Source organism: Dermacentor silvarum, chromosome 3, assembly GCF_013339745.2.
Source record: "Dermacentor silvarum isolate Dsil-2018 chromosome 3, BIME_Dsil_1.4, whole genome shotgun sequence".
NCBI classification, from domain to species: Eukaryota; Metazoa; Arthropoda; class Arachnida; order Ixodida; family Ixodidae; genus Dermacentor; species Dermacentor silvarum.
The window spans coordinates 168,500,133-168,514,974 of NC_051156.1; the positions used below are offsets into that span (position 1 = coordinate 168,500,133).

The 14,842-nt window shown below is 47.9% G+C and overlaps 1 protein-coding gene across 1 annotated transcript in view; it reads right to left on the reverse strand.

The window, feature by feature from the left end:
- The window catches only part of LOC119446039 (uncharacterized), a 42,966-nt gene continuing 28,124 nt past the window's right edge, over positions 1-14,842 (reverse strand). Inside the window, exons 14-18 of the mRNA XM_037710357.2 lie at positions 14,523-14,585; positions 5,512-5,590; positions 3,462-3,535; positions 2,046-2,123; positions 1-204 (exon numbers count right to left, since the gene is read on the reverse strand). Of these exons, the coding sequence (XP_037566285.1) occupies positions 88-204; positions 2,046-2,123; positions 3,462-3,535; positions 5,512-5,590; positions 14,523-14,585 (411 nt within the window). The 3' untranslated portion in view covers positions 1-87. The remainder of the gene's footprint in view (positions 205-2,045; positions 2,124-3,461; positions 3,536-5,511; positions 5,591-14,522; positions 14,586-14,842) is intronic.

The following is a 14,842-nucleotide window of genomic DNA, read 5'->3' on the forward strand; positions in this document are numbered from 1 at the left end:
TTCTCTGTGCCGACAAATGACTTTATTTCGCTCGTGTGTTCCGTCATTCTTGTTTTGAGATTCGCATACGCGACACAGTTGGCGCGTTCAAAGCTTGATGTAGAAGCTGTTCAGTGAGAAACGACATTCGCCGCCGTCGCATTCACCGATGTGGTACGTTCTCCTGTTTTGAAAGTAATTGAATGAGCCCCGCGTGTAGTGCAGCTGCGAGAAAACGAAAGGACAACATTGATTAGCATGGGACAGTTTTACAATATAAAACTATTGAAATATTTTACGGTATCTGCCCGTTTAGGTGACGGTATGTGACGAATTACAACAAATTATTGCGGACCTTAACCAAGAAAATGTAAGAGTGGGGTTAAAGATTAACATGCAGAAGACAAAGATGATGTTAAATAGCCTGGCAAGAGAACAGTCAGCCAGGATCGGCAGTCATCTTCTGGAGTCTGTAAAGGAGTACGTTTATCTAGGCCAATTACTCACAGGGGCCCCTGATCATGAGAAGGAAATTTACAGAAGAATAAAATTGGCTTGGAGTGCATACGGCAGGCATTGCCAAATCCTGACTGGGAGCTCACCACTGTCGTTAAAAAGAAAAATGTACAATCGTTGCATTCTACCGGTGCTAACATATGGGGCAGAAACTTGGAGGCTAACAAAGAAGCTCGTGAACAAGTTAAGGACCGCACAAAAAGCGATGGAACGAAAATGTTAAACCTAACATTAAGAGACGGGAAGAAAGCGCTGTGGAGAGCAAACGGGGATGGCCGATATTCTAATTGACATTAAGAGCGAAAAATGGACCTGGGCAGGCCTTATACTGCGTAGGATGGATAACCGGTAGACCACGAGAGTTACACGATGGATACCAAGAGAAGGGAAGCGCCGTTCAGGACGGCATGTAACTAGGCGAAGGGGGGGGGGGATGAGATGATGTTCGAAACAATTCTTCAAATTTTGAGCGTTAAATTTTTGGAGGACTTGCCGTCAGTGAAATTGCTAAATTGGAGTCTTTGTTTTACGCAGAGTGTCTCTAGGAATATTGCAAGTAATATTTAAAAATAGCTGTTTCAGAATAAAAGACCGGTTCCTGCAGAGGCGTGCCGCCAGTGATGGCTATCATGAGGTGATGGCTGTTACGTGGTCATTAGTCGCTATTTAATAAGTAAGTTAATTAGCTTTTCAACTTTTACTTTCAGCGGGCTCGTCATAATTGGGAAATTGAAGCGAGCTCTCCATACAAGTCATATCAATTTTGGATCTAGAAAAATGCGACTAGCCGGTGAATTGTGGCACGACAAAATGCGCCCATCGGAGTGCGTGAAACCTAAACTGGGAGGCTGTAGCCAGTGCAAAGCCGTGCCCCTCGAGGTGACGTTTTGCTTACGTCACCCAGCAGTAGGCAAAAAAAAAATAGAATATGGGGTTTTACGTGCCAAAACCACCATCTGATTATGAGGTACGCCGTAATGGGGGACTCCAGATTAATTTGGACCACCTGGGATTCTTTAACGTGCACCTGAATCTAAGTACACGAGTGTTTTCTGCATTTCGCCCCCATCGAAATGTGGCCGCCGTGGTCCGGATTCAATCCCGCGACCTCGTGCTCAGTAGTCCAACACCATAACCACTGAGCAACCACGGTGATTTCAGCAGTAGGCAGCCTAAGCGCTGCGGCGGCGTGATCCTCGCTGTGGCAGCGCGCTGGCTGCCTACTGCTGAGTGACGCAAGCAGAACGACACCACGAAGCTACGTGCCGCCAGCTGTTCTCAAACGGTGAATATATCGTAGCATTTCGTCACAGCAACAACATGATCTTTAACTTGTCGCAAGTCTGACTCCATTGTAAACTCTTTAACTGTGCTTGCCCCGGATACTTACGAAATTCTGCTCTCGACACCATCCCGGGAACGTATAAAGTTGCCTTTCCATCCTCTAAAGCGCTTCTCAATCGCAGCTGCACTTCTCTCCGGAAAACTAGGTAGCTGAATGTTTCTGCATTTGATTAATGGGTCAAAGTCCTTGTGGGGAAGTGACTTACGAAGCACAGTGTCCCATTGGGTCGATCTTCGGTCTCGTAGCGTCTGCACGTGGCTCTGCAGCCAGCAGCCACGATGAGCTGAAATAAATTAGTAGGTTGGCGTTAAGTAGATCAACATGCAGATCAACTCGTCGTTGCTGGCTGAACTGCAACAAGCCTCGGTCTCCTCTCCCTCAGATGAAAGGATTGCTCACGTACAGCCATGAGCAATCTGAAAGGGAGCACTGAATTTGTTTTTAATTGGGCCCTGACCCACTTTTTATCGAAGTCGAGAATTGCATTTGAAGTTAAAATAGACGATTTCACAAATACTTTGCCACAATAATTACTTCAATGCGTTCAGTAGAGGCGGAGTTATTGGCAATCAAAGTTATTGGCTCGCGGTGCTCCCGCTTCTTCGTCAATGCCTTGCACTGCGAAAGCTACGGTGGAGCGAGGCGGGCCCATAATGCTCCGCCTATTGAACATCACCATGGCGCGCAGTTCAAATTTGATTTTGGATATTCACGTAGCGCCAGTATTTCCGATTTGGGAGCCTATACGACGCGCCAAACGAGGTTGTGCTCAGCGAGCCGCAGTGCGCTCAGCCAGCGGACTCGTCGCGGGACCCCGCGGTGGCCGCGGTATCTACGCTACGTAGCAGACTGCAGCTACACGGAACTGTGGTGCGCATGCGCATCGTTCGCTTTCTGCACGACATTGTTTGAATGCGCGCTCGCACTCACATGCTCCAGTCTGGGCGTGCTACGTGATGCAGACCGGCTTTGTACTGTATATACCGGCTTTGTATATATATATATATATATATATATATATGAAGTTGGCGTCAAAGACGTTCACTGAGTTTCGCGTGGTTGGAACGTTCACTGAAGAGCGGCGAGCACACACCTGCTAGTCTATGCCCAGTTATCAAAGCTGGCACCAAGGAGGCTCATTGGAGACCAGCTCAGAGCAGGTGGCATAAACCCAATGCTCTAAGTGGGCATCGAAGAGTTTCCTCGAACCACGGTACCTACCCAATCCCGCATTCACAGTGACCCATGTAGGCGTGAAACGGGTTCGTTGAACAGCGGCACACATGTACGCATTGCCACGTAGTGAGTGAGCTAAGTTGGTCCGATGGGTTGGTTTCAAACCCTGTTTCATCAGCACAGCAGCCCGATGCGCTGCCTATTCGACCACGGACTACCCAGTGAACCTGACAGGCGGGAAAACTGTTAGATACAAACATACTCAAATAGTTAATTGGCCCCGGAAAGTGCGTAATGTACGCCAAGAGTGATTACGCATTGATAGACCGGTACGGCAGTGATTCTCGCTCTCATGAACATTCGTCGCCAGCTCACGAATGTTATTCCAGGTGTACAGGCACGGTTGTCCCGATAGAGTAATTCATAGATCAGCGCAGACACTCACCTCAGGAGTCACCTGCACGTCCTCGGCCTTGCACTCCTTTCTCTTAAATGTATGTTTTCGGGGTCTCTCTGGTGCTGCGCGATGAGGAAAATGAAAACAATATGACAAATTGTCTTAAAAATGTCTGTAATATTTCTTATCATAAATTATTTTTAAATGTGATAACGTTTCACTACACATGTAGGAACAGAAATGCTGATAAAGTTGTGAAGAAACTAATTTATGGATTTTACGCGTCGAAACCACGATCTAATCTTAAGTCATGCCGTAGTCAGACACACCGGATGATAACGCTGTAATCGCCCTAAAAATAATGTCGCAGTTTCCGCCGAAAGGGGAAGCATGGATTGCGATAGCAAATTAGTAGAGGTTCATTGAAGAACAGCTCAGACCATTAGCAGGTTCATTGGTTCATACGAAGCAAGGATTGTAGTTTAATGGGCCGTATAAAGTTCTCAACATTCGCTTACTAACTAAATAGACAAGCACGGTGTCACGCGCGCACAGGTAAACATGAACACATCTCGCTCGATGACCCGGAAACTCGCTGGGAAAACGCCGGAGAGAGCGCGCCAGCAGCAGCAGGCAAACTGACTTTCGCGCTGTGTCTCGTCTCGCTTCGACGCGAACGCCGAAAGCACAGCGTACATGAAGCTACCGGCACTCAGCGCATGCGCCTTGCCCGCATCGCAGATCGCTTTGAAGATGACACCCGCGCGGGCGCGAACTTCGTCCACATCGCAGATCGCTTTCAAGATACAGCGCCCGCGCGGCCGCGCTGTCAGCAGCAGCCGATGGAGCAGAACGAACTAAACCCTCCCTCTCCCTCGCGTGCGCTGCATTGAGCCGTGATTGCCGGAGCACCCTCGTACGCTTTCACTCGCACACAGTGTACGGCGCGCGGCAACGATTTTATCGCCGTGGGAATTATACGGAACCTCACGGCGACAACGACGGCGACGATGACTTCCACGCCGACAGCAGAACTGAGCTTGGAGTGTCCATATAATTGCTATCACAATAAAAGTACACACAATAACAACGTGGAAGAGGGAATACTCAACGTAAACCACACTGCTCTTCGACATCATCAATGAGCCATTTGAGCAAATAATTTAGATTAGACAACCACTCTGCGGTATTGATAAGGAAATTGGATTGATTACTCTAACCGTATTCGCAGTGACTTACGCACGTACATAGGGCACGGTGCCATTTAGCTTAATAACTAGTTCCGTCCCTCAGTAAAATGTGCCCGTTCCGTACAGGCTTTCCCAACCTTGGCAAGACATGATTTGGTGCAGGTAGAGCTCGAAGAACTTGAACAACCCATTGCCAGAGACGCAGGTGCGCCTCGTTTGGCCACGTTTTTCACGAGATACCTTTCTCGAGCCATTTTAGCTGTAACATTTGGTTCATTTCGTCAAATCGAATATTTCAAAACGGCGCTTATTGTGCGTCACAAAACTGTGCTAGACTAGAGGAGACAAGTTTATCTTAGTGATATATACTGATTTTCTTAATTTCGGTAAAGCCTTCTAAACAGAATCCGCTGGTCCAGAGGTCTAAGTAACAATATAGCGCGTACCATGTCGGATGTTAAGATATTTATCACAGGAGAACAGCACCTGAACATTTAAAGATCCAATAACTCCGCTGCAAACAAGATCTCGTGTGTAGATACAATGCTGTATCTCTAATTCTTGCGAGGTGTCAAATCTCCCGGTATAGTGTAAAACATTGATACGTTTGGCTCCTAAGACTTGACAGCGCAGTGTTGAAACGTAAGCGTAAAAGGCGAGCGCAGGTTTGTTACATTTTTTAAATAAAAAGACAAATTGTCTTTTGTGTCCTTGCCCTTTATCTAGGGCGAACATTAGCGATGGTAGTTCTTATAACGCAGATTGGTCCATCAGAACAACTCATAATAAATGCTAAAGACAGGTAGAGTAAATTTCAATAAACTGAAATGAAATATTTTCTACCGTTTCAATTTTCTCTTTTTCGTTTTTCTTTACCAAGCAACCACGTAATATAAAACTGTACTTACGCCGTTCTTGACATGTGCCACCCATGCAGACTCCGACTCTTTGCAACATATAGCCTTCTAAACCAAAGGAATAGGTCAACTGGAAAAGAAAGTGACAAAGCGGTGAGAGAAAAGTAACAGACATTGGTTCATTTATTTATTGATTATTTAATTGATCGTATATTGATTGATTGGACTTATTATCCCAAAGCAGCATCATGGTTACACGTACCGGCTGGCTTCTGATTAAATTTGACTAAGTGACGAACATGAATTGGCGCACGCGAGCGGTTTCGCGTTAGCTCCGCATCGAAATGCGGCCGTCGTGACTTGAAATTCAATCTACCACCGTCGGACTCAGTAGCAGGACTCCCCATGGACGCGCCTGATGCTCACGTGAAACCGTATAAATTCTCCTTAAGATTCAAGCACATTCCGTTTCAGCCCTTGATTCAGCCCTTCACGGTGACCTTGCGGTGACCTTGGCGAAACTGTGCCGTGACGAAAAATGGCTGATGCGGCAAAGAGTGAAAACACTTATAAAAATTCTCGGATATACGTCACATTTCTTAGGGACTTTCCTTCTTTCCGGTAAACAAAGTAAATAAGTGGCGTTGAAAAGAAAGTTTGGTAAATTTCTGCCCGAGTGGGAATTGAACTCGGGCCTCCGCGGTGCGAGACGAGCACGCTTCCCTGAAGCCAAGGCTGCTTTTTTTTCTTTATTGCCATTTCACAAACACAAACAAAAAATATCAGATACAGACTGTACATATTCTAAATACACCAGCTTCAACTCAGTCAGTGTATGTGGCTTACAAATGCTTCACAGAAGCCAATTGGTCTAGTACAGGTAGTCACTCTGGGGGTTCACACGGGGCTCTGAACAAGTCGCGGGTGTAGATCACACTAGAGCACTGCACGGGCTCGGGCTTACCCGAAAGCCCGGGCCCGGCCCGGCCCGTGGGCCGGGCCGGGCCGGGTAGAGCAGTTTTTTCACGGGCTCGGGCCGGGCTCGGGCAAGGCGTGTGCTTTTTGACCCGGGCCCGGGCCGGGCTTGGGTTTTTTGACGCGGGCCCGGGCCGGGCTCGGGCTTTCTGCGAGTTATTCTCCGGCTTCTCAACTCTGAAAAAACATGTATTTTTCGGTCTCGGGCCGGGTTCGGGCCGATTTCGAGCCGGGCTCGGGCCGGACTCGGGCTTAAGTTAAAGGGGTGGCGGGCCGGGCCGGGCGGGTAACGTAGATTATTTCCGGGCCCGGGCTGGGCCCTGGTCTCGCCGTAAACGTTTTTATCGGGCTCGGGCGGGCCGCCCAATGTAAAAACGGGCCCGTGCAGTGCTCTAGATCACACTCTCAACAAAATAGTGTCTTGCTGAGTGAGTTTGTATATGAGCATGCCTAATATCCATGCTCGTCTTACATACGCAATGAATGCAAAGCAACATTAGCCTATCACTGGGCACTTCCCCTGTATCCGCACATGGAAGAAACCGGATTCCAAAAGGGCTTAATGGCAATTCTTTTTTAAGAATTCTCTGCAAGACATCCCACAGGAATACGGCATCGTGGCAGTCTAGAAAAATATGTTCTATTGTTTCCGGTTTCCGGTTTCCTGCAGATTAAACAGTTTACTGACCAAGGTACAAAAAGACCTTTACTTTGTAACCATGGCTTTACAGGGAGAGTGTCGGTATTTATTTAGAAAGAGAACGTTTTAACTCAGGGCCTGACCGGCATTTGTTAACACGCTTTAGCACATCGCGCTTAGGACCTATAGCTTGTAGACAGCTCGATAGACAGGTATTAGCAGGAGCAGATCAAGAATATCACAATACAAACGTTTTTTTCCTAACATCATACTAGTATTCATATGAAAATCTTGCCTTGAGCAAGCGTATAGACATAACCACTTCACGCAAATAAGAACTAAGAGGTCCTGCTTTCAAATAAAATGATGATACAACAAAATCAGATAGAGAATGCTGTAATCGTACTTGGATCAGAGTTCTCAAAAATACGTCAGTTTGATCTCGCACAAAGATTAATCTGTTCACCAACTGCTTGAAGAACAGGTGCGAGAGCCCTAGACCCCCATTTTTCACCTTATGAAACAAATTCCTCTCCACGGTTGTGGCTTACTAAAGGTGTGCCTAGTGCGTGCCTGACTGCACGCGTCGCGTGGTCACAGAGACGCGCTCGTGCCACTGCTCGCGCTTTCATCGTCGTTGTCTTCTTCCACAATTTATTTATTAGGGGAGAAGCTCCTTAGGGACGAGCCGTGTCCCTCGTTGTTCGTTGTCCGTAGCTCTCTGGTTTGCATGGAGACCCCTAGGGGCGCTGCGGTGCACAAGGGCTATATCAGCGCTATATATACTGTACACATGTATATATATATATATACATATAGTATTGCCCCTTTTCGCGGAGTAGTTTGCTCTAGAGGAACGAGATGGCGCATTCGGCGACGCGCCATACGTTGCCTCAGCGAATGCGCACGAATACGAAACCATTACTGCGTCTACCCTCCTACTGTGCCATAAGCTGTCGAAAATGCAACTGGGTGTGCGCTAATGCACTGTGCCCAATTCATACAGCAAAATGTGTAACGATAAAGGGAAAAAGTGCTTGGTAGTTCGCTGCAAAAATAGTGATTCACACTATAGTGATTCACATGCGAATAGTGATTCGCATGGAATCAACCTGTGTCGCAGCTGCTGCATAAGGACTGCCTGTGTTGGCGCCCTTCGCGATGCACGGCTTTCCTCAAGGATAAAGAAAGAGAGAGAGAAACAACTTTATTTAAATTAAGACCGTGCTTGGTCACTGTGGGTGGAGCCCCTCTTCCAGGGCCCAACTGGCCATTGCGGCGCGCCGGGCCTGGTCGAGGGTCGCCAATTGGCTTCCCAAGTCCAGCTCGGAGAGTCGCGCCTCCCACGACCAATTGCTAAGTGTATCGTCAAGTAGCGGCGAGACGGCGTCTGCCGGACGCTGCGTGCATTGGTAAGTGATGTGTTCTAGTGCCGGGGTGGAGTCGCACCATGGACATCTGTCGCTGTGTTTGTTAGGAAATATTTTGTGCAGTCTATGTAAATGTGGGTAGGTGTTTGTTTTCGGCGCCAGTCCCTCGCCTGTCGCCTGTTTAGCTTGGGGTGAGGTGGAGCTTTGGTTCGTCTTCCTAGTCGTTGTGCCTCAAGTATGTCTCTCGGTGTGCTGCCGGGTGCCGGAGAGGCGTCCGTTCGAGCGGTATGTATCGCGGCTCGGCCTGTTATACCTCGAGCCAGACGATCCGCCCGATCGTTGCCTTCCACTCCGGTGTGCCCGGGGCACCAGGTTATCCCGTGGTCCATTTGGAGGCTTGGTCCTAGTATGCGAAGGACCCCGGCCGGTAGAACTCCCCGAAGGAAGAGCCGGCAGGCGTCTTGCGAGTCTGTGAGTATATAGGCCGACTGACTCTTGGCCTCAGCGTCTCGGATGGCTAGGGCTATGGCCGCGGATTCCGCCGTGGCACTTGAAGTCGTGCGTACGGACGCTGGTACGATCGGTCTCCCCCGGTTTGTCGCAAGAGCCACATAAGTAGGAGTCGCTGTCTCTCCTCTGGGGTATAAGCCCGCGTCAGTAAAGTATGTGTCTGCATCCTCCTACCTTTTGCGCAGGATGGCTGCTCGACCTTGTCGCCGTTTCCCGTGGAAGTGAGGGTTCATGTGACGTGGGATGGGGTTCACATGAATTCTTGTTCGTAGATCAGGGGGCATAAGTATGGTCTCGTCTCCGCAGAACTGTGGCGTTAGAGGGTATCGTAGTCGTGTCAGCACGGAGCGCCCCTGGGGTGTTGCGTTTAGTCTTTCGCGCTGGGCCATAAGTGTAGCCGCGGCGAGTTCTTCGTATGTGTTCATGATGCCCAGCTCGCTGAGACGGTCAGTGCTCGTGTTTTCGGGCAGGCCGAGTGCCGCCTTGCAGGCAATCTGGAGCAGTCGATTTGCTTGGTCGATGTCAGTTTGTCGGGCCGCTTGGAAAGGAAGAGCGTAAGTGATTCTGCTTATGACGAAGGCCTGTACTAATTTCATGGTGTCTGTCTCCGTCATTCCCTCTCTGCTACGTGCTATTCTGTTAATGAGGCTAGTAACACTGCGAACCGTGCGCTTGAGTTTGGACAGAGCGATGCCGGCACTGCCCGTTTCCTGTATATGCATTCCGAACACTCGTAGCTGCTGGACTTTTCGGATGGGTTCTCCGTCTAGAAGTAGTTGTAACGGCGGAGCTCTGTTGGCTGGGGTTCTTGGTGGTCGAATATGTATGTATTCTGATTTGCTCGGTGCGCATTTCATGCCGGCATGTTTTGTGTATGATTCGACCGTGTCTAGGGCTTGCTGAAGTGTGTTTTGTCTGTCCCCGTATGAGCCTTTGGTTGCCCAGAGCGTAATGTCGTCGGCGTAAATTGCCACGCCGAGGTCTTCGTCTTCCTGTAACTGTAGGGCGAGCTTGCGCATTCCAATATTGAATAGGAGCGGAGACAAAATTGCACCCTGAGGCGTGCCGCGGCCCGGCAGTTCATATGGGAGTGACCCTGACGCTCCGAGCGCAATTGTTGCAGTGCGGTCACGCAAAAGTCCTGAATGTAATGAAATGTTCTTTCTCCGCATCCGACGTCCGAAAGGCCTTCTAGTATTGCGGAGTGAGATATGGTGTCAAGGGCCTTTTGAACGTCAAGGGCGAGCAGGATTCTGTCTCGGCTGCCCGGGGGAGGGCTGAGGACCTCGTCTTTTAGCATGAGGAAGACGTCCTGTGCAGAGACTCCCTTGCGAAAGCCGAACATCGAGTCGGGAAGAAGGCTGTTACGCTCGAGGTGATTCTCCAGCCGGGTGTGCACGACTCTTTCAAAGAGCTTGCCCATGCACGATGTTAATGAGATGGGCCGCAGCTCTCCGATCTCTCGTGGCTTACCAGGTTTTGGGATCATGATGATGTTGGCCGATTTCCATGGCGCTGGTACCCGACCTCCCTTCCTCCAGACCTGATCGTTGAACAAATGCACAAGCTGTCCGATGGCCATGCAATGCGAAGCATTGCATTGGTGACGCGGTCTGGTCCTGGTGCTGTGTTCCTTTTGAAAGTCTGCGCGGCTGCGTAAAGTTCTGCGAAGGTGATGGGGGCGTCTAGATCTTCGTTGGCTTCCTCATGGTTAAAGAAATATAATTCATCCACCTGCGCTGTATAGCTAACCTCCAAAGAAAGGACTTCAACTCCGGAACGTCGGCACTTGGGAGTGAGTACCGCTCGTTACAAAATGAAGTAGTGTCACTTACTGGCATAGTAAGTTTCCCGCACGTTATCTACACATCCACTCTTACTCGCACGAAAACTTACGCCCACCCTATCGCCAACGTGTAAGTGAATAGGCGCACACTTGAATCAATGTGCCGGAGCATGAGTGACGGCGACTACACCGACAAGACACGAATGTTGGAAGCTGAATGTTTCGTGGTGGTCCACAGAGTAAGTGAGGGACTAGCGATAAAACGTCTTTGCTACGAACTACCACAAAGCAGAGAACATTTAAATTCCAAGCTTTGTGCGCAGCAAGAACAAATTTATCGCAGCAGAGCATACCCGCGAGTGATTACGCTGAAAATAAACAGTCAGATAGTGGCCGCACCGAGGAACTTTACTGAGTCAGAAATATGACAAGCCGCTGGTTCAAAATGTTTGCTAACTAAAGAACGCAGAGCACACTGATCCCGATTTAATTCATAAGCGGAAAGTTTGGACAGCTTGGAATACATTTCTAGCCCCGCTTTTAGTACAAGCACGTATACGCTGCTCACGCCGTTTGGACAAGGCGTAATGAGCTCTGAAAGCACTTACATGTCCTCTAAAGCTGTGGCCAAAGCTTCGTGTCGTGCACGCAGTCACCGTCTACGATACGCGTTGAAACAGACGTCTGCTGCGCCGCGCCGGCGTCACGCGCTTGCATTGTAAACGCGGAGGCAACGGAGGCGGCTGAGGCAAGCAATGGACGCGTCACCACGTGATCAAACATGGCAGCGCCCACGGTAATGCCGCGAAAAGGGTCAATATGTACGCCAAGCTCCGGCTTCCGGAAGCCGGCTCCTGGTTCCGGTTTCACTTCTGGTTTCGGCTTCCGGAGAACGCTTCCGGCGTTTTGCTCGAATGATCCCCCGATGCTTCACTCACTCATCATCATTCACTTCGTGAATATGCTCTGGTTTGTTTGTTTGTTTGTTTGTTTGTTTGTTTGTTTGTTTGTTTGTTTGTTTGTTTGTTTGTTTGTTTGTTTGTTTGTTTGTTTGTTTGTTTGTATGAGATACTCTCAAGGTCGGTCTAATTATAGAGAAGAGTCGGGGAAACGGGAAACAATAGGTGTATGTGCAGTATATACTTTTAAAAAATATGGTGTACACTTGTGTTGAAGTGGGAATCGGGGATTAGAGGGATGGATGGGCAGGAAACCGGCTGTGCTCGATGCTTGTTCTGGGTACGAAAGGTTCACTGAACAGACTCGTACGGTAGCCCGGTACACCAACACTGAGGCTGTGTTCTAACCGGGGTAAGCTGATAACAAGTAATTTCTTTCAAAACAGGATTGTAATGATATAATTTCTGAAAGAGACACAGTAACACTTTCAGTGTGCAGAAGGTCAGCTATGTTTAAGCTTCTTTTCATAGCTCTGACACAAGCCTGATGCGAATAACTACAAAGAATATAATGAACCAGCACGATTCTACATGTTTTCAAGCGCCTGGATTCGGTTTGTGTGACTGGGGTCCTAAATGGCGTCATCGTACTCTTACTTGGAACGGACAAGAGTTTTATAAAGGGCTATTCTCGGGGAACCAGGTGCAGAGCTGAGGTTCCATTGCGAGTGGTCATGTCTATTGAATTCAGCTGTACAGCAGTTAGGAAATTAAAAATAAAGCCCCGTTTTGTGAACGTTGCCGCAGAGCATAAAACGTTAGATACTTTTCACTTAGTTCTGCACGCACAGCCGCAATTTTGACGCTTCAACGCTTTGCCACCAGCTAAAGCTCCCAGACACGGTGTTGTCTATTTTACGATTTGGTACGACTCGTCTTTAATCGCACTCCGTTTATACTCCGTTTATACGATCAATCTCCGTTTGTGCTCTACAGTACACGTTTGTGTAAGCAAGTTAGGTCATTATAATGTCAAGCTTTATCATCATTAGCTTATCTGCCTCCACTGCAAGACTAAGGCCTCTTCAAATTATTTTCCGTTACCTCGTTTTGCACCAGCCAACATCACCCTATGCCTGCAAGTTTCCTAATCATCTCACTCTATCTGACCTGGCCACAGCAATTGTGTTGGATTTCCAATTCTGAGAATCTAATATGCAACCGTCATCGAGCCTACGCATTACACGACCTGCCGTATTCGACTTAATTTCCGACATACGACATTTAAAGTGTCGTATGGGGAGCATTTTGCGGCAATAGTTTTTTTTTAATTGCTTCGTTATTAGAGGAGATAGGTAAAGTTGAAATGTCACTCGCTTTGCTACCAGGAGACCAGCTTCACTGTAAATATAGGCACTGGCTCTCTCGGCTAGCATCCGCAAGTTACATTGCTTCCCTGGATTCTCTCTTACCGGAGGCGAGGGACCACGTCACTCTTACGCCACGATTTATGCCTCCTCTTTTTCTTCTCTCCGTCTGTTACGCGGCACATTTCTAGTGGCTGTTTTGCGCCTCTGCATTGGATGATACAGAAGTCGCATGCCATAATCAGTAAGGCTGCAGGCAGGGCGTCTTATGCAGAGGCGTATATGCATGTGACTTTGATTCTCCACCAGGATTGAGCGAGGCCTTCTTGATAAGAAGAGTCCACTGGCTTTCGTACAAAGCTTCTGTAGTTGTCGCGTGGTGCAGCGATTTCATACATTGCAGACACGATCGTCAGCGTGTTATCTGCATAGCACGTTTGTCTCTTTGCAATGATGAAATCTGATACGGGACACTTTAATCTCAACTAGAACATCAGCTACCCTCACTTGCTCCCCATAATCTACAGCTGTCATCTTATCATTAAATCTTATGCGGAAACATTTTACGTTTCATCACTCCCAGCTTGCTCCTGAAATCCTTAGCAAGTTTTATTCTTATCCTCTTCATTTAGATCTTGTAAGTGAGTACTGGTGGAACGAGTCAATTGTAACCTTTACGAGAATGTCGGTAAGCTACCGTTCATGATCTAAGATGATGAAAAAGACAGGGGCAGATGCATAAATATAATTTGTAGCGCGTATTCAGATCGTGAACGATAACATGCCTCGGCACCAATCACCGCGGATCTCAAGGACGTCGCTTGCGACAAACCGAACCTAATAAGGAGCACCCAAAACATTGCGGTCATGACGTGTATGCGACTACTGGAACAGCTTCCGCAGTTTACAATACAGAAAACAGGTACTCCGACTATGGGTTTTGTTACTCCGAGAGAGCCTACGCCTGGGCCTGATTCGGACACCGCCTATAACGCCAATTGGCAATGAGGAAAAGAGAGGGGAAGGGTGACATGAGAAGAACACCTTAAGCTGACAGCTGGTTCATGATTACGCTATAAAATTACACTGCGAATACGAAGAAAGAGCCAGCAAACTAAACAAATGCGTAGAGGTACTGTCAGCACTGACAGCCTCATTTCTTTCTCACTTTATTGAAGCGAGGCAAAAAAGCTTATCATTCGAAAACATATTCATTCAAGCAACAGGGGGCAAATGCTTACCGCATACAGAAGCTATACCTGATTGATATGAACACGCAATATTTCATCGGTCTTAGGAGGCTGTCAACGAAATATATGTCGGCAGTGAACCGTGTTATCGATGTGTCGCTTAAACAGGCATTTCTACATTTGTTAATGAGACTGACGTGGAAGCTGCGTTAGTATAAAGCTGGCTGCAAAGCTCTTTGAGCACCTTGCCGACAACGAAGTAAATATAGCAAAAACACGCCACCTGTTAAACATATTGTAGCACACTCGAAATAGGAAAACTTACCGCACACATTGTTCCATTGGCCACGGGTGTACCACGACACATACAGTTCTTTGCTACTCGTGGCTGTAGAAAGAACAAGAGTGTTAGTTGTATGCTTCGAAGAGTCAAGGCTTGTCAGCGTTAGGCATTACAGCAAAAACTGCAAGAAATCAGCCTTATATTTGTGCACGTTGATTGTATTGCAAGTCGGCAACGTAATAAATATTATTTGATGTTCGCTACTTCTGCCTTTCTTCAACCCCTTTTGGTCTAGTCGTACCGGACCTAAGTCGTAATCTTGACAGCACTGGTTATTGCAACAGTTGCAAAGATATCATGAC